The following is a 21,014-nucleotide window of genomic DNA, read 5'->3' on the forward strand; positions in this document are numbered from 1 at the left end:
ATCACCCACTGTTTGACAAAACCATCGATTCAACTCTCTTTTGCTCCTGTGATGAGATGCATTTTAAGCACTGCGCTTTTTGATCTTTCAAGACATTTATATCTCCATGATCCAAGCTCCTGGTCTGAGGATCATGAGCTTTTCCACAGCCAGGCTTTCCATCAGTTCAGTTCAGTCTGTTTTTTGCTCTCTGCACTTGTACTAATGAAGAGTGAAAACTAAACTCTCTTTATTGGCTCTGAACTGACTAAAAGCATTTTGTATTCAAGACCTTGAATCACAGCTGATTAATTGAGACAAGTTTTGTGTGAAAGCCAACTAATTATACCTTTAAATAAAAAATCAGACAAATGATGGAGGCCTGTTTTCAAATAAAGGCGACATGATAGATGTGCGAGTGCTGAGCAGAGTTCAGCAAGACCTGTAAACAACCAACAAGCCGTTTCCTGTTGTTGATACTCAGGCTAATAATCGAGGGTTGCTGACGCAAAAGCGTTATTGCTTAGGAACTTTAAACATTAACGTTGTTTGTGACTGTGATCTCTGGCCACTTTCTAAATACATCCATACATCCAGCAGACTTGATATCAGCTTTGCTTTTACAACCACTTTGCAAGTTCCCAGCAACGACAGATAACCCAGTAAACGCCCACAGCCAGCATTCACTGTACAGGTGTGTTACTTGACCTTGTTCCCAGTAGAGTTTGAAAAGTCTGCTCTTTGATCGTAAGCTTACATTGAAAATGAGTCTTGGTTTCTGTGTTTACAAAACTCACACAAAGGAGGGTATGGCCGCATGTTGTCGGTTGAAATATTAATTGCACATGCTGGCAGCGAGAACAAACTGCACAGCACTTTGAAATGGGACTACAGGGAAGTTTCCTTTTGGTACGCTTCTATAAAAGGAATTGATGTGATCATTATAAAACTGATTAGTTGGTATGGGCGGGGAGCCAGGGGCTGAAAATCTATTTTGCCTCCATGGCTTTCATACTGTTTTCTATTTTTCTCCCGGATTTCTGTCCTCAAACAGTTGTTTTTTGGAGTCAGGTCATACTTGATAAGCCTGCCAGCCAAATGTGCAAGATTATCTTTTCAACATGGCAGGCTTTATTTTATGAATGTGTCACCAGGACTAAAATGAGTCCGGCTATGTTGGAAGCGAAGTCACCCTTCAAATAGCAATGTGGTGGCTTAGCAGCGACTGAACTCTCGTGTCGGGACGGGAGAATTATGTTGTTATTTTTTTTTTCCTCCGCCACAAACTTAAGGAAGCTTATAGGTTCATGCTCTGGGTATTAACAGGGGGATTAGTGAGAAGGCTTCTGGGATGCTCAAGTCCATGAAGCACAGAGCCGCAATCTCTTCATTGTTGAGATAGCTACTTGATGTAACACAATTAACTATTTATTTCCGACGCACCAAGGTCTTGCAGAGGCAAGATGGGAGCGGATTTCTTCATTCTTTATGTGCCACATCTAACCTGTTGTGTGTGCACAGTCCTGTGTGAAACAATGGTTAGTCTCTGCTGTGTTCGACCACAACAAATAGGCTGATAAGAAGCAGCAGAGTCTGCCGCTGCAAGACACTGGACAGCTAAAGTGTGAAATTGTGCAAATTAGCTGCATGCACTTGCAAGCCTTCCTGTTTCCGCTTTGAACTAAATGAAAATAGTGTGCATACAGCTGATTGTCAACAACCTATTAGACCCATTAGACCTCAGATCAATGAAATGTGACGGTAGAACAATAAACTATTTTGCATAATCAGTAAAATTAGTGAGGTACTTTGCTGTAGTTGCACTTTACTTGAGTATTTTAATTTTATGCTACTTTATACTTCTACCGCACAACAATTCAGCATATGTTACTTTTCAGATTAAGACTGTACATAGAAAAAAAACCCATTTGATAATCTTCACACATTTTCAAAGCTTAGACAAGCAGCTTTGAACTTTTTTTTTCCCTGTTGGGCTTCTTGTCATGTTCCATGTGTTTCTTTTCCTAAAAAAGCAAAAATTAGAGGAAAGTCCACCACTGACCATTTTTCCTTTCCTACTGATCATCTCATGATTTACACTATATAGACTAAAAAGAACTGGGACACCTGACCATTACACCAACAGGGACTTTTATGAGGTTGCATTCTACATACACAGACAGCTTGTAGCTATAAGAGCTTCCGTGTTTTCCCCATTCATGCAGTAGAGCATTTATCAGGTCAGACACTGATGTTGGACCAAAAGGTCTGGCTCACAATCTCCATTCCAGTTCATCCCAAAGGTGTTTGATGGGGTTGAGGTCAGGACTCTGTGTGGGCCAGTCAAGTTCTTACACACCAAACTCATCCAACCATGTCTTTATGGAGCTTTGCTTTGTGCACTGGGGCTCAGTCATGCTGGAATAGAAAAGGGCCTTCAACAAACTGTTGCCACAAAGTTGGAAGCATAGCATTGTCCAAAATGTCTTGGTGTGCTGAAGCATTAAGATTTCCCTTCATTGGAAAAACAGCCCCAAACCACACCTGAATTCGACAAAAAAAAGGTGTGTCCTAATGCTCTATATAGTCTATATAGTCTATATAGTGTGTCTTGTGACTTTTGGGAGGTGACTTGACCCCTAGGCTGGTAACCATTGGATTAAGCCACCTAATTGTAAAGTAGTTAAAGCTGCAACTAACAACTAACAACTTGAGCAGCTTCAGCAGTAAAATCCTGCTTGCTGCATTCATGCATAACAATGCAGCAACATAACAATACATCAGTTACATGAGGCAGTTTCTGCACAGGACCACTAGACTACCATTAAAATGATACTAATAGTTTGTGATATTAGTGCTTTAAGTAAAGGATCTGAGTTCTTCTTCCACCACCACCACGTATGTTTCTTAAGATATGCAGCAGAACTTCGGATGATGAGGAAATTCGAAGTTTGGTGTTTGGTGTTTATTGAGAAAGAAGAGATGTGTGGTGTTTATTGAGAAAGAAGAGATGCGTTCCGTGTCACATATGTCAGTTACCCCAATAACGTTGTTTACTTTGGTTACTTCCTCTTTCTCAGAAGGTCTCAGGAAGCTGAGGGTTTATTTGTATTTCAATCATTTACAAAAAGTCACCATGGGTGAGCATCAGTTACGCTCACTTGTTCAGAGTGTACGTGCAGTCAGTCATCTCAGGCCTCCTCTTCAAAAGGCTGTTGACAGCATTTAGAGCAGCTCTTGTCAATGCTGTCCATGTTTGTGCTCTCTAACAGTCATGTCAACTGAACTTCAAAGTGGCCTTTCCCACTGAGCGCAGGGGGCACAAGGACGAAGGCGAAAGCCAGTTTGTCTTCTGGGTAGCATCACTCTAAAGTATGGTGGCTCATAGAGTTCAAACAGGTTTCTGAGGGCCGCTCTTAAGCTTATATTTTTCAATTAACTATATATACTATTAGTTTGTTATTAATTAATACAAGAGCTTTTTGCTGTTCCCCACACATTTTATTCTCGATGAAATATTCAGAGACTGCACAGAACAGTAAAACCCTCTTTTAAAATATTCACTAATGTAATTCGTTTACAGTTAGCAGCTCCATTAAGCTTTATTGCCTAACCTCTCTAGCCTCTGGGATACTTAACAGGAATCAGTGAGAGCACTAAGCCATATCTGTCTTGGTAAAATAAAGTATTAATTTACAAAAATGTGAAATTGAAGAAGAAGAAGAAAAAATCCTCAGCCCATTTATGGATTGTTTCCATGAGGAGAGAGGAACCTGTATAATTTTGTTTCTGTTGTTCGGGGCCTGATACATTGACACACCAATAAATCTTTCTACTACTCGCTTGTATAATGTATGATTCTATTCCTGTTGCTTCAGTAACCACACACACGCTCACACTCACTGCTGTTTGGTGCACTGTGTATCTGAGGCACGTTCTTGTTCTGTTCTGTGTGCCACTGTCACAAACATCTTCCTGTTACATTAGTTTTGTCTGGCACCACTACTAGTGTTGCAAACTCTGCAAGCACCTCAGTGTTGTGGCTCGGTTGCCATTTATGACCTGTTGTCACAATACTCAACCTGCCTGATGCTGCTGGGAAAATCCCCTTCTACACACACATATCTGCGACAGCTGTGGGGGACCTCCATCTTTGTTTTGTTTGTACATTCATAAGCACACACAACATACTGGGCAGAATGAATCAGCTATCATTCATCTTACTGCTGTTGATACTGCAACCACAACAGCTACTGTTACCATCACCGTTAGCATGGATCTCAATGAATCCCTCATCTCAATCAATTTCTTACACTTATAGCTTTCATTTGTCCTGCCAGTGAGAATACAATAAAATGCCAACCTATGATAAACACTGCATTTCTTCAGTTTCTGGTTTTTTGTTTCAAGCTGCGAGCTGAGTGTTTTTATCTTCTTCTCTCCTCTCTTGGGGTGTTGCTCCATCTATTCCTTCCTTCATTCCGTCTTCTGATACTAACTTTCGCAGTTAAAGCTACAACCTACATGAGGAAATCTGACCTTACGTGCCTTACAGGTTTTCCTTTGGCAATGGAAACAACTTTAATAGTCTAATGTGAAAATGACACTCTGCCTCTGACATCATTTTACAAGTTGACAAAAAGAAAAATGCGGAATATGAAATTGCAAAATGGGACCTCGTCTACGTTTCCCTTTTGATTTGCTCCTCTGTCTCTTGCCAAGACGGTGAATTGTCTCTGGCTAAAAAGTGAAGCTCGTTGTCCTGCAGTGATGAAATATCACTAAGTTTGGGCTCAAACAACATCGGAGAAAATCCCTGATGTCATTCTGTAAAGCCAGCAGTCACAGAGGAACACACCAGCTTGCATAATACATTCTGACTGTCCAGATTTATGTGTGGGATACAGAAGTGACGATTTCAGACAGGAACACATGTCGAACAGGAACAGGAACACAATTTTTTTTGTGGTTGCTTGTCTGGGGTGCAAAGGAATGGAAGAAGTTGAAAAGAGGACTTTTTAAAAATCTATGTATTTATTTATTTTTTAATATGATCAGTAGCAGGGGTAAGAAGTGACTGACATGGCAAAGGGAACAAATACACTATATGGACAAAAGTATTGGAACACCTGTCCATTACACCAACAGGGACTATAATGACATTACATTCTAAACACACAGACAGCTTTGCAGCTCTAACAGCTTCCACTCTTCTGTGAAGGCTTTCCACAACATGTTGGAGTGTTTCTGTGGGAATTTTTGCCCATTCATTCAGTGTTTGTTGGACAAAAAGGTCTGGCTTGCAATCTCCGTTCCAGTTCATTCCAAAGGTGTTGGATGGGGTTGAGGTCAGGACTCTGTGTGGGCCAGTCAAGTTCTTCCACACCAAACTCATCCAACCATGTCTTGTGCACTGGGGCACAGTCATGCTGGAATAGAAAAGGTCCTTCCCCAAACTGTGTCTTGGTATGCTGAAGCATTAAGATTTTTCTTTGCTGGAAGTCAGGGGCTGAGCCCAACCCACATCTGAATTCAGTAATAAAGAGGTGTGTCTGTACACTTTTGTTCATATAGAGAATGTAATAGAGCTTTGTCAGACATGAGACGTCAGAGGCACGAGAATCACATGTTTGAGGCGAAGCTCAAATGAAGGAGCCTCAGAGTGACTTACATTTAAAACATCGAAAGGACATTTTGTACATCTGAGTCATGACTGCTTCAAAGGCTTCTTGTCCCACTTTGTAAAATGAACCATGACTGAACTTTGACTGTTCCACTTGACCCGACTGTTATGATATCAGATGGTGAATACAAAAAGGTTGCTGAACTCTAACATCCCTGGGTGTCTAATGAGCTTCCTCTGAGTAAATCAAGTCATGTTTTATTATTATTATTATTATTGTTATTACTGTATACAGTATATGGCTGTTCAAACAGCTGGCCTCTGTTTGGATAACTATATAGCTGCCCCTGCTGCCACCGTCACATGTTGTGAAGGGCTCTGACAAACAGGTCATTTCTTGTGTGTCAAATGCCTTTTCTCTCCTTCTCATAATAAAGAACAGTCCATGTAGAGTCCACAAGTAGCTAAATATGATTTAATAACATATGATCAGACAGGCCTGCAGAGACAGTCCACACTCCTATTGCAAAAAAGAAAGAGGCCAGTTGTTACCACGGAAACGATGTTTGGCGAATGTGGGTGATAAATTGCTGCAGTAGCTCCCTAATAATAATTTCTGTTATCTGTGCTGGATGTTTAGATTATTATGTAAATAGGGGGACGTGCCAGGTGACAGCAGGTAGGAACTGAAGGGCTGGTGAATAGAGGAGATCAAATAAAACAGTTGAGCAATCGGCACATGGGTGCAAGGAAGCACGCAGCTGAATAAGGTAAGCAATACTGATTCCTCTTTTAGAGCTACACTTTCTTTTCAAACACGTGTGAAGTGACAAACCACCACTGCAGACAGGGAGGAAGTCCTCAAGTTGCTTAAATTGCTGGCACTTCTGCGGTTTCGTCACATTCCTCTGCAAGGCTGTCAAAAAAAAATTCCACTGCTTTGTCACCGCACTATAAGAGTCGAGTTTCTGTCACAAACGTTCACTTTTATGTGATACAGCTCATCACATAAAGGGTAAGAAAATCTTTTAAAAAGCTTTTCAATTCTAATATATAGTTCCTTAAACTACTTTTTTTCAATTATGTTCTTGTTGTGTTTGATTGTTTTTAGATTTTTCAAATTTCCTTCGGTCTTTATTTTGTGTCTCCTTTAGAATGCTAATGGAGACACAAGATAAAGATGCAGGAATTAGATACAGACATTGTTTTGATGACAAAAGGGTATTGTGAAACTGTGCCAGCTAAAGCTTTGAGACACTCATTTCCCTGCTGTAGTTAAGTCATTATGTTTACGAGGGTCATCATTTTCACAACATGTCCAGTGTTTGTGCATGTGCGGAAAACAGGGGCTGGGAGTTAATGATAAAAGCATCACTGTACCGTATTTACGACAAGGAGGAAGCAATAACACAATATTACGGTTTGTATACAAATGCGTGTGCCGAACCAAAACATTGTTTCCTCGTTAAGAGATAATTCAGCTCTACTATAAACTCTGAAGTAGGGGATATAGAAAGAAATTAAGACGGAATATAAAAAAAAATGAGGGGGAGGGAGTTTATCTCTGACTTCTTCCTGCTTGTTCAGCTTGTGGGCTTAAATATAGTGTCTAAAAAGTATAGCAGCGCACTCTTAAACCAAGTGTCAAATGGACACTAGGTCGAAATACTGTGCTGCGCTGCGTGGTAATCTCTTTCCATTCTCTCTTATCAGCAGAGCTCAAAGCCCTCGAGGAAACGATGAGCGTTGGCTTATCGGTGGGGACAGGGAAACCACACTGTCTCACCGGGTTTGTTCCGGGCCGCTGACCCAATAAGAAGCCTTCGTCTCCTGTGGTTCCGGAGTGCCGGACAGATCAACCCCCCCCCCCCCGCCCCGTGCTGCAGTGTATTCATTCCCTCCAGAGTCGAGGATATAATGTGACACATCTCAATCCTTGACTGACTGACTGACTTCACCGAGGCCACCATGCAGCACTGCCACACTGGACTGTGCCTGTCCGTCTACGTCATCACCTTCGTCCTGGGCTTCCCGGCCAACGTCCTTGCCTTCTACACTTTCTGCAAGAAAGTGAGGCAGAAACCCCTGCCGATCGACATCCTGCTCCTAAATCTCACCATCTCTGACCTCCTCTTTCTCCTCTTCCTGCCCTTCAAGATGCAGGAAGTGATGAACAACATGGTCTGGGACATGCCCTACGCCCTCTGTCCACTGTCTGGTTTCATCTTCTACATGACCATCTACAACAGCACCTTCTTCCTCACTGCGGTCAGTGTAGAGCGCTACCTGGGTGTGGCGTTCCCCATCAAGCACACCCTGAAGCGGCGACCCGAGTACGCTGTCGCCGCCAGCGTCTTCTTTTGGATTTTCTCCTTCATCAACCTGAGCATCGTGTTCATCGTGCCCTTTATCAGCTCCGACAACTCTGAGAATAACACAGGCCGCAATGTCTCAGCTGGCTCTGATGCAGGTGAACCAAGGCGGGAGGTGTGTTATCAAAACTTCACTCAGCAGCAGCTAAATGTCCTCCTGCCTGTGCGTCTGGAGCTTTTCATAGTACTTTTCTGCATCCCTTTCCTGATTTGCTGTTTCTGCTACATCAACTTTATCAGGATTCTGTCCAAGCTGCACCACATTGACCGGCGCCGGCGCCTGAGGGCCATCGGCATGGCTTTGGGAACGCTGCTGGTGTTCGCTTTATGTTTTGGCCCCTACAACGTGTCGCACGTTGTCGGTTATGTTCAATGGGAAAGCCCTGAGTGGAGAGACAAGGCCCTGCTCTGCAGCACCTTCAACGCTTGTCTCGACCCTCTTATTTTCTACCTCTCCTCCTCTGCTGTGAGAGGAACAGTGAGTAGAATGATGGAAGGGGTTAAGAGACGCCTAAGCAGGTGCATGTCCTGTCACGTGTTTGAAGACTTCAGGGGGGCGAGCAGCAAGACTTCAAAAGATAAGGAAAACACAGAGGACATCGATGCTATCTGAGCTGACTGAAAGGAAGCTGTGAGCAGCTGCCTTCACTAATTTGTTATTTCTTCATCCCTGGAAACTGGAAATTAATGACATTTTTATGTATTTACACACATGAAAATGACTTACTGTTTACAGTGCAGTCCGTATCACTGTTTGACTCTCTCATGGACTTCCTATTTGGAAGCGAGATAAAATCAGAAAACTCCTGTCTGTCGGAGTAGGTCAGTTTGTGTGTACTGTGTAAAACCACAGAGAGGCAGAGATCTTCTTTGAACTTTCACAGTCAAATGAAAAACATATCTTGCATAACAGCAGGATTTCGCAGGATCTCTTCTAGTTGTAGGTGTCGTCGAGTGCGGCGACAAAATGAATATCTAAGCGACAGCTTCAGACGTCATGGCTAAGAAATAAGAGCTAAAGCTTTCCTAACCTTGAACAGGGTATGCAGTGTGTTTGAGACTGAGATGCTCATTGGTCGTCAGATATTCTGGTGAATAAAAGACGGCTGTGAAGTGTGAGATGCGAAGGAAGATTCAAATGTGTTAAAAAATGAGCTTGTGTTGGGTTTTGCACACCCTGATAATATGATACGCAGCTAATGTACAATTTGCTTTTTATGTGAACAAATACTTGTGTTTGTTGTGTTTCTCAAGCAGATTGTAGTTTAAGCAGGCTCATATTGATACTTACTTATTTAATATCATCTACTCAGAAACATGTTACTATGTATGACACACATGGTTAACCATAGGTGGTACTAAACTTGCATTCATGTATGTATACATGTATGAATGAGTGTAATATGTGTCTAAAAGCAGTTGTTATTGTCTAAACATGGAGGCATGGAGGCAAAACATGTTTTCATACTCAAATCATATAAAAATATATATTACATCATTTACATTTGTGACTCATTGATTCTTTTGTACGCAGCAGTCACATAATATGTGATTCTGTTTGTGTGTGTGTGTGTGTGTGTGTGAGAGAGAGAGAGAGAGAGAGAGAGAGAGAAACAACCTACATAACTATTTTCATGAACAAATATGATATTAATTTTACGTCACTTATGACCAAAGGATTATTTTGCATGAGCAGCATTCAGCTACAAGGAGCTTCTGTTTTTGTGTGTGTGTGTGTGTGTGTGTGTGTGTGTGTGAAAGAAGCGGGATAATGCGCCACCTTCTTTCTTTTTGAAAGAGAGTGACGCATATAAACATGAATACAGATATAATGAGCAGATCACCAGTCATGTTGAGAAATGCCTGCTTTATATATAAATATACACACATAATGAAATTCAAGAAAGTAGGTTAAAATAAAAATAAGGATTAAGCCTAAGCAATGGCAAGTTTATTGAGCAGGAAAAAAAGCCTGTTTCTGACATGACTAATCTGGTTATCCTATAGATTCATCATCTCGCTCTAAATTTAATGGTCATTATTACTGGCAGTCTTTGGTGCTCCTGGCAGCGTGGGCAGGCCTAAATTTAAAACGAACTTCCTCCAACACGTGAATCAAGATCTCACCCCACACACCGCACACACGGGCAATGCTATCACACGAGCGAGCGCTGCCATCGACTGTAATCCTGTTTTGTGAGGATTAGGCCTGTGCGGAGGTTGAGCTGATCTCTGTATCGGTTTGACAGGTGGATCATGCATGAAGCATTCATTTTGACACACAGACCTGAGCGAATGACTAAGAGGTGCGGACTACCAGCCGCTGACACAATGAGCAAATCCAAAAACACGGTAGTCAGCACGCCACAGCGATAACGAGTTGGAGAGATAAACAGCTTTGATGTGCATCAGTGCATCAGTGTTGCAGAGGATACACAGCATGTGGAAGCCAAGCAGAATATAAAGCACATAAAGGTTTAAGAATCTTTCAAACATCAAATGAGATATGAGTGACGGAGGGATTACACACATTTACTAATAGTGCGTAAGTAAATTTTAAGTCAGAGCGAATGCTCATATTTTCCAGCAATGACTTTGTGTGATGTTGTTTGTCAAAGGTTGGTCTTCTGAGAGGAGCTGTGCTGAACACCTGGCGACCTTTTTTATGTTTTCTCTCCTATTTCATTTTGTGTTTCCTGGAAGAGAATAATTGGACGTTGTGTCAGTGTTGACTTTTGCTTAACAATGTGTGATAGGTTACAGGTACACGGCAATAAGAAAAACAGCCTTGTACACGTGTGTGGCTGTGTGTGTGTGTGTGTGTGTCTGTGTACATGACGTGTTTGCCAAAGGCAGAGGGGTATATTGTACTCACATGGCCGACATCTTTTTCCCCGCAGGCACAAATGTCTGACTGCTGTGGAGTGCAAGATCATATAAATTAAATATCTTTTTTTAACCTCTTCGTGTAATTCTTTCTAGGAGGTTTACTCACTCACCTTCCAATAAAAACACGACTGTTGCAGCAGAGAGGAAACACATCTTGAGGACGTTCAAGTACACAATCAGCTCGTTAGGGGAGGCTTCTGGGGAAAAAAAAAGGCAAACACTGATGAGCTCTGACTTCTTTTGCTACTGAGCCTGACAGAATTAAATCAAGAAGGTTGAACTGGCTTTGGTTGATGGACATTCACCTCCTCCCTGGGAGGAGAGGTGTTTAAACATTGATTGGGAAAATCATTAATTTGTTCAAGTATGCAGTAATGCAGCCGATCTGTTGCCTTGGAATGATCAATGTCTGACCCACATTAACAGTCAAGTAGGGCAAACACTGAACAAGCGATTTGTGGTATGCGAGGGCCTGTCATCAATGAACTTTGTGTCAGTACAGACGGTCTAATTTGGAAGGAAGTCGCCTTTGGACTAACAAAGTGGAAATAAGTTGTTTTGGGTGTCCAGAGTTCAAGAAGTATAAGTCCAGTTGGTGCTTTTCCAAGGCTTGTATAAATGAAAATGTCTTGATTAAATCATCAGTACAAGAAGCACACAATTGCCCAAGGAAATGTTTGGCTGCTTGATTAAAAGTATGAGATTGTGCACATAAAAACCAAAAAGCTGCTCTTATCTGTGTTTTCATATTCATAATAGACCTGATGGATCAAATAACAAAGCTGCTCATTGCTTCAATTTTCTGGCCCTCACTGCACTGTGCTGGGTAGTCAGGAAGAAGTTAAAGGTTTGCAGAAACCACAGAATACATTCACCAGTTCAGATTCAGATTTATCCAGCATCTGGGTTCAGTGTTTTCTTTTTCCACATTGCAATGACGTGGTCCACATTTATTAGAGCAATGATTTAAACCTCTGACAGACTTCTAATCCAAAGCAAACAGTGGGTATCGTAATATTTAGAGCCATCTGTCACACCGAACAGACTGAAGAAAAAAACACGACTTCTCGAAAGCAAAGTTAAATAATTAAAAATGGATTGGCATAATATTAAGTCTTGTTTTTTTCCATGCTGAGGAGCATTTAGGATATCATTAAAAGAAAACTTCCAAATGGGAATTTAAACTGGTGGAAAAAAAAGAGAAAGAAAAAAAGAAAGAAAAAGGATACAACCAGTTGCTCAAGTGCCTCCAAGACAAATTTCTACTGCATAAAATTATCATGTTTGGAAAATGAATCTCTGCATTTATTTACCCCAAGTGAAGGAAGCAGTCAGAGCTGTGCTCATGGCTGGGTGGTTCTGCACCCCACATGTGAAAGTGATTCCCGTGGCCAAAGACTGTTTCAGAGGGAGGGAAAACATGCTGAAGAGGTACACTTCCTGGCTGTGGTTGTCAATCAACTGGAAACATTTTGGCTGGCTCGGGGGCACCGAGTTCACAAACCAATCAGAGGACAGCAGGGCTCCGTCAGATGGGTGTTCAGAAAGGTTTCCGTCTGGGTTGATTGCTGGAAGGGTGCAATTGGTGACTGACAGGTGGTCGATATTGGCTGCTGTGCTCTGGTAGGTCCAGGTGAGGGTTAGCTCACTGGGGTGGAAGCCCCAGGTGAGACAGAGGAGAGCCCACTGACCGGTCTGAGGGTCCGGGGGAATCTGGAGATAAATTCGGGGGGCAGAAGGCGGTGCTAGCGGTGGAAAACCAGTGAGAAACAAAGTTAACGCATTAGATGAGGCAACTGAGACTAGTAAACTGGTTCATTGCAGCAAATAATAGCTGTATGCAGTATTAAACAGGAGTCAGACATTTCTTTTAAAACAAGGATGATTTCCAGTGTGTCGGATTTAGTGAGAACCAAGAGGGTCTGGCTGAATACCCCTCATCTCGCCCTCGGATGCTAAAATCAAAAGGACCCGCTCCTCCGCTATTATTTTTGCTTCTAAATTCCCCTAAATTACAATGGAGCTTTAGGAGGAAATATTTAGAACATTAAATCCAAAATACAAATGTGAAACAACGCAAAAAAAGGATGCATGGTGCAGAAAATGGTACAATGTGCACACTGGTAGAATGTGCAACAAATAAAGAGTGTGTAAAACAGTATTATGAAAATTAAAACAAGCACTACGTATTAGATTTAAAAAAAAAACCCCTCCACCTCTTGAAGTCTCTGCTATCACCGCGGCTACTGTTATTGATATCCATAATCACCATTTATGTAACATCGAAGACAAATTTTACAAAACGTTTTGCCTACAACAAATAAAAAAAGCTGTTTAAAATGATATAAAACAGCTGAACAAGAATAGAACAGGTAAAATCATGCAGTATCAGTTGTTATTGGTGGAAGCAGCTTTGCATCCAGAGAAAATCAAAAGGAAGCTTTTCTTCCGCATGAAGGATTTCCACATAATAATTTGGCCATTGCTCCCTGCCTTGTTTTCTGGTGAGTTTCAATTCCCTGGACAAGATCGATACAAGGCACTGCGCATGGTGCAGAGGTGATTATTTCTAGATCTGTCATGAAACTGTTCAGGCAAAAAGATACACTCCGAGGGATTTTCACATGACTTGAATTTTTATGGATTGATCCTGGCCCTTTCTTTTATGGTGATGCATGGTCCACAGCCGCGCCTGTATCGAGCTGCCTCACACTAAACGCTGTGGCTCTGGTGCACAAAACATACAAATGAGATGTAATTACCAGCACAGCAGTATCGCCCAAGCATGAATTTCTGAAACGAGCAATTTGTATCTCACCCAAGACGACCAGCTCGGTGCCGTTGCCCAACTCTGGGTCCTTCTGCAGCACATTAACCTCGCAGTAATACCACCCCGAATCCTCACGTGCTACCTCAGTGATCACCAGGGAGGAGGTTTGATTCTTCTCCACGACGATCTGCCTGGATGACTTCGGGATGAGCTGCTTTCCCGACTTCATTTTGAACCACTGAACCCCGTACCTGAGGGATTCGACTTTGAAACGGCAGGACAGGGTTGCCGTTTCACCCCGCATCACACTCAGAGAGGAAGGGTACTGTCTAACCCTCAGTCCCTCTGGTGTTGCTGTCAGAGCTAAAGACAGAACCATTCATACAATCTGTCATACAAGGAACTTTTAAAAAGTGCAGAGCAGACCTAGAGGTCAACTACAAAATACTTTAAACGTGTGTTTAATATGCCTGGGTGACAGCTGGGAGCAGAGTTTGCCAGACAAAGACGATCAAACAGAAATCTCAAACAACCAGGAGAACAAAATTGGAAGTCAATTTAGCGTAGTTTTACAACACACCAAACTATTACTGGATGGCTCCCAGTGCGATAAACTTCACCAAACAACAAACAGTGTTTTTAAAACCTGAGCAAATACTAATTCAGACACATGAGACGACAAAAGATTTCAAAAGCTTTGGAATATCTGTTTGATTGCAGTGACTGGCTGTCTTGGCTAAGTGTGATGAAGTGATTATTAAGTGTGATGATGAAATGCTGCAGATAAGATAAGCAAAACACTCGCAAGTCGCACACAATAGGAGTGCATATAACAAAGGCGACCGGCAAACACAGAAAGGATGGCTGCATATGTCTACCTTCTACTTTTATTCATTAAAGGAGGAAAAGCAGTGTTTTTGCACCAATTAAATCATATTTTCTGATCCTTGGAAGCAGAATGTTGAACGTTTTGTCTCACTGCATCAACACTGTTGTCACAGATGGTAAATTTCCAAAGAGTTATAATCTAAATATTTGTATGAAAATGTATCGTTTCACTCCGAAATGATATACCAGAAGTTGGAAATGGATCCAGAGTACAGATATTAAGGAGAATACAATATTAACAGTCGTCAAATATTAATAAATTAACGTTGGGCGACAGTTTACACAAAGCCAACACATTTTGTAGCATGACTGACTTGTGTTCAGACTGACCTGATATTTGGCCTGCAAACAAAAGAAGCAAACACAGTTGAGGCAGTTTTGCCATGCTGCTGTGGTCCCCCACTCCAAGTCTGAGTGGTGAAATAATTTAAGACACTCTTATGTCTGAAGCTTGCTGTGTGTTCAAATGTGATGGTGTCAGCTGATTTTTTTTTGTCGCACTCCATGGTTAGAGGTGATGATTCATTAATAGGTCACTGGGGGTACAAAAAAGTACACATGTCAGTGTCTAGTCAAACCAAAGAGGTCCTCTGTGCTGACAGAAACCGCAGTGCAGCAGTAAGCTGATGCTGCCGTAACACAGTTTTTCTCTTCTCATCAAATCATCGGTTTGATCTGTAGGATGTGTGTTTCACTTGTATGTTGCCAGATATTACGAATTAATATCGAATAGCGAATTAATGTAATGTTTTTACAAAAAGCCTTAGGCCATTCAATGGTTTTTTTGCAGCCAGTTAACGGAGAAACGAGAGATTATTAATGAGGTATTACTTACATACGCTCACAGTTAAATAAATACGTAGAGAAACACAAGTCTAAAAACAGTTAAACCTGAAGGACAGTCTGATTAAAAGTTGTTACTCTAAATTTAGAGCTAGGAAACATTACAACAGTACTGCTATTACAATGACTTAAAGGGGAAAATGTGACCCAACTTTCACAAGAAAGTCATGTTTTTTTTCAATGGAGAATTATTGCAAACAAGAGAGGATGGCTCAGAAAGTGAGTCAAAAATGTCAGACCCTGATGAAAACTTCAACGACTCTCTACTCTTCAGTTTGTCCTTTAAAGTGACAGTCAATCGTTTTCTGGTCACAGTATTAATGAAGATCTCTGTTACACTTTTAAATACCTATCTGGTGAAAACATGCTTTTGTTGTGTAGCATTTAAAGTGCACTATATAGACAAAAGTATTGGGACACCTGATAATTACACCGACAGGGACTTTAATGACTAAACACACAGGCAGCTTTGCAGCCATACCAACCTCCACACTTCTGGAAAGGCACAAAATTTGGGAGTGTTTCTGTGGGAATTGTTCATGCATTTGTGAGGTCACACACTGATGTTGGACCACAAGGCCTGGCTCATAATCTCCGTTCCAGTTCATCCCAAAGGTGTTGGATGGGGTTGAGGTCAGGACTCTGTGTGGGCCAGTCAAGTTCTTCCACACCAAACTCATCCAACCATGTCTTTATGGAGCTTTGCTTTGTGCACTGGGGCACAGTCATGCTGGAATAGAAAAGGGCCTTCAACAAACTGTTGCCACAAAGTTGGAAGCATAGCATTGTCCAAAATGTCTTGGTATGCTGAAGCATTTTAGATTTACCTTCACTGGAAGTCAGGAGCCGAGCCCAACTCCTAAAAAGCAGCCCCATGAAGACGTGTGTCTGCATACTTTTGTCTATATACCTGTGTACCTGCTCATGCAGTGTCACTGCATCTTCAGGAAACATCCTTACTAAGTACAATGTTTTAGATTTTTAATACAGAAACTACTGTTTAGATATTGTTTAATATAGAATAGAATACAATTCAATAGTTTTTCATGTCTAGACCAAATAAATTCATCATCCTTGGACAGATTTAAACAAAAGGAGTGCTGTTTGATTATCACAGTTAATTACAGCTGATTACCTCCAAAAAATCCATTATCACTTTGTCTGCCAGTAAACGACTAAATATGTTGCTGTGATGAAACAGGATGACGAAACACTCATGTTAGTCATTGGAGGACAAGTTTCCTCTTGTGTACAAGGCCGCTAATTTCTACTGACAGCTATTAATCAAAACAAATCCTGACAAACTAGTTAAAAATGACTAATTTTCATATTAATGACTGTTAATGACATTTTTCTATGATGAAGTTATCACCCATATACAGCATTTGTTGGCAAATGATTTGATATGAGCCATTTATTCTGACAGTGTCTCAACGGACCAAACAGGAAGACATTTTAATAAAAAAAGACAAAAAAAAAAACAAAAAACAACAACCCAAAAACAAACAAACCTGCAAACACAACAAAAGCAAAAGCTCTTTACTCAGCAGGAAGCAGAAACAAAAAGCAAGCTGAAGCAAGTCGCCTGACCTCATCTCCTCTCCAACCTCAGGCGCGAACAGAGAGCCCCGCTTCCAGCAACAAACCACACACAGTGAGCGCTGTTAAAAACAAAAGTGATTTTTATTTTTTTTGTCTCCCTCCACTTGATATGATTTTTAACTCCACGTCATGGATTTGGATTTTGAAAAAAAAACAAAACAAAAAAAAAACAAAAACAAGACACACACTGAAATAAAAGTCAAAGAAGACAAGTTCGGCAAATAAACAAATCGAAAGGAAGTACAATCATCGCTTCACAGCACTGAGCATCTGTCGGGGCGGCAGACAAACGTTTTGTTACTTTAGTTTGTTTTCTGTCTCGTGTGTGTTTGTGTTGATTAGATCTTGAGAAATGCAGAAGTTGCCTGTAATTCACACCTGTGTTATGAATGAACCCAACATACCTGCTCTGTGCAGCTCAGAGAACACACGCAAACTGTTTGATGCTAGAATGTGGAGCCCCTCGAATTACTCGTGTTTCATTATAGAGCTCGACACACATGCACACACAGACGCACAGGCACACTCGCATATAGTATACACACACACAACCGTACAAACATGCCATTTATATCAGCAATGGCTGAGCGGACAAACCTGGGGGTGGCAGGGCACAACGTTTTACAGGTTTTCTCCACAGATGAAATGAAGGACAAGAAGAGTGGAGTGAACTACATGTGTGTGTGTGTGTGTGTGGGGGGGGGGGGGGGGGGGGGGGTGACTGAGGATGTCTTCAGAAACACATCTCAGACCCAAGACCACTTAAATGGGGATAGCTGGTGCCACTGTGGAAAACAGCTGTGTCACTAACATAGCAAATTTTTGGGTCAGTATCTAATGGGGGTAAGTCTCCAAGAAATGAATGGGATGTCTATGTCTACTAAGTTTCCCAAGAGTGTGTGTGTGTGTGTGTGTGTGTGTGTGTGTGTGTGTGTGTGTTTGTGTGGGTAAGAGGAGAGAGAGAGAGAGTGAGATGGGTTTCACGTTCAACACTAACCTAAGCCAACTCATTCCCTCAATTATACATGGTGGGCTCTCTTCTGTTAAAATTTGATATTAGTTTCCAAATGAGACATTTTCCATTACTGTGCAGTGATGGTTCCTGCGGTCTGCTCACTCTCTTTGTCCTCTTGAGGCACACAGCCCATGACCAGCCCCTATCAAACATCCTGTCATGTATCCCAGCCTCCAGCGCGCCGCACATGGTAATAAGACACTTGTATCTCCTGTCGATGACTTCACAGCACACCAGCGTCCCTACCAGCTCATGACTGCTATATAAATCAGCACAGAAACACCACCAGTTGGTGCTGTCACTTGTGCAAGAAATCCACGTTTCTCCTGTCAGTTCTCAACATTACAACCAATATTTACCCCTCGGTTGATTGACAAGGAAAATGCCAGACGTGGGCTGGTGATTCAGAGAGGCCAAGTAATGGGACTCTTTCTATGTTGGAGATGTAAGGTGGGCGACTTAATGACTAGGGGAGACGTGGTGGGCGAGATGCCTCCATTGTGTTGCCAGGGCCGTGCGAAAGTTGCTGTTGCTCAATCGGTGTGAGTGCAGAGTGCTGTTAATTAGCCAGACGCTCCATCTCTTAGAGAGGTGAGTGACTGACAAGACGCCATCTGCGGTCGCAGTGAGGAAGAGGCTTGGTGGCCCAATATGTTTGCCTGCGTGCTGAGGTTTTAAATACATACAGAACACCAGAACTGAATGATATGCAAAAGGAATCTATTTGACTGCATTGTTCTCTCAGCTAATTACTACACTAAACAACATTAAAACTCCTATCTATCTATCTATCTATCTATCTATCTATCTATCTATCTATCTATCTATCTATCTATCTATCGTTGTCCTGATCTAGAACGACATGTACAGCACGTTTGCATCTCTAAGGTGATTTTTTATTTTATTTTATTGAGAATGATGTCTTTTCAAACACCTGAAGTGTGTCTCACTGTTATGGAGACTTTCCTCGTCACAATCCTGTCCAGCATGCTGTATACTAATGCAGGCATTAGCTGTGGTAATGGAAAAGTACTGAGCCTTAATAGACTTGAAACATTGACTTTGCCCAAGAGAACTGAATGAGCCTGTAGATAGTTGGTAAACAATGGATAATTAGGATAATATATGGGAATTAGGCACACTTTGCTTTAAAGGACGTGAGCAGGGGGATTTAGAACAATGCTCATCATTCATATGTAATTGTCACCCTGCATAGCATCTCTTTTCGGTATCCTGACTCTGGTGCTGCAACATCTGCGTCTCGCATTATTAAATTTTAATATGTTACATACTGTATAATTTCATAAAATATTGAATTGCAGGCTCACACCTTATCTTTGTGTATTTTACACCCAGGCATAAGCCTCTAGGTACACAGTATCAATAACTGCTGATACTGGCAACTGCAAAATGATCCAGGTTACATCTCTGTTATTACTAATAAAATATAATAAACAATTACAGGCCTCCCAAATTGTGTGTTGAGGGAACACATATGGTTTGCACTATATTTTGCAGCAAAGCAAACTGCAAATACCAACCTGGACTGTCTTGAAAAGAAAAACAAGCGATTAATTCTTCATTCACTGGATCTGAGCCGTAGCTCTGAACATATAGTTTACTGAGCTGACATTACAGCTTGGCCAAATAGTTTCAGAGAAGGGCTTAAAATCGATGCACAATTAGGGGTGTCTTGTATCAGGCATGATGAATTATGCTCTCTGTTCTAAGGCTGGTCTATAGACACTTGATCAATTCACCTTCTGGGGACCTGGTAAGGCAGGCCCGGGGAGCAATTGCTCTGTTCCAAAGCCATTCAGTCGAACGTATTGATTAGCCAGTGCATTCTGAATTGAAAGTCTGTCTGGGATCTGTTCTGCGTAGGGAGGGTGTTGCAGAGAAGACTACAGCCTGAGCCTGCCACATATAAGATAAAGAAAGCAGTACATTCAGTCCTCCTGCGGGCTAACACTCGCTAGTCGCTATTCTACAGTCATGACTTTAAAGCACCTTAATTATTTTACTATATAACTGCATCGGTGCGGGGACGATGTGCAGTATCTGTCCTTACAAACAAAAGAGCTTCATTACCTGACTCGTCTCAGCAAAGGCACAGTGCTCCAAAACTGTTAAATGTATTTCAAAGTATTCCACTAATCCTAAAATCTATGCCACAACTCTGAACCGATATAAGCTAAGAAAAAAGCAAAGCACCATTCATTTGCAGCTATATACTGTAAATTCACCTCATGTGTAAACCCGTTAAATAAATCTTAAAAAACAAAAACAGAAACTAACAAAAGTGCGTCTACTAAAGTGCAATACAATACTTTGTACTGTAAACTAGATGGGAGTTTTGTGAGCTTATGAACTTCACGGCACCTTATTAACAAAGATTCTGTAAACAGATCTTCATAACCTTCAGCTGCAGGAGCCAATCAACACTTTCTCATCAGGGTGCGCCGAATGTAATTAGGGGCCGAGCAAACGTCTTGTTTATATCACTGTAAACTCATTGAACCCCAGTTGGGGTGTTATTTATACACTTGAAGTAGGCCAAGACTGTGTTTGTGATCAAGGCTATGTTAATGCTGTTCATATTACACAGTGCAACCCTAAATAGCGTGTGGCACACCTTCCCCTGGGATCGCCGAAGTTTGGAAATGCAATATGAGCGCCTGTCTGTCTCCTTCCCCTGAATGAAGAGTTCAGTGTCTGGTGAGTGTCATCCCATCTCCCTCTGGCTCTCAGCTTTTGGACTTGCATTGTCAGGGTATCCTCCCACAGGCCCGTCGAGCCGGGTGCTCTCTCAACAGCATCCTCATCTACCCTCCTACTGTGCACCCAGGGGACGTGCTGCCTCCTTGTCCACACCCTCTCCAGCCCTCCGCTCTCACACCAGAACTGTGACTCATGTTCACACACTGTGACTCATGAAAACATGTTCTTTTGCAGTTTGTTTGCCACAAATGCCCACATTTTGTTTGTCACCACTCCATGACTACAAGTCATATTGTTCAAACTCCCCTCCAT

The 21,014-nt window shown here is 41.8% G+C and overlaps 1 protein-coding gene across 2 annotated transcripts; it reads left to right on the forward strand.

The window, feature by feature from the left end:
• The first annotated feature begins 6,491 nt into the window (after positions 1-6,491).
• On the forward strand, positions 6,492-9,479 carry LOC124065303 (free fatty acid receptor 2). Of its 2 annotated transcripts, none has more exons than XM_046400570.1 (2): positions 6,492-6,617; positions 7,316-9,479. In XM_046400570.1, the coding sequence occupies exon 2, from the start codon at positions 7,571-7,573 to the stop codon at positions 8,585-8,587; it is 1,017 nt and encodes a 338-aa protein (XP_046256526.1). In that variant the 5' UTR covers positions 6,492-6,617; positions 7,316-7,570; the 3' UTR covers positions 8,588-9,479. The 2 variants fall into 2 exon arrangements, with proteins under 2 accessions (XP_046256526.1, XP_046256527.1); XM_046400571.1 differs by having other exon boundaries at positions 6,497-6,617; positions 7,319-9,479.
• Positions 9,480-21,014: the final 11,535 nt, after the last annotated feature.

Source organism: Scatophagus argus, chromosome 9 (genome assembly GCF_020382885.2).
Source record: "Scatophagus argus isolate fScaArg1 chromosome 9, fScaArg1.pri, whole genome shotgun sequence".
In the NCBI taxonomy this organism is placed as follows: Eukaryota; Metazoa; Chordata; class Actinopteri; family Scatophagidae; genus Scatophagus; species Scatophagus argus.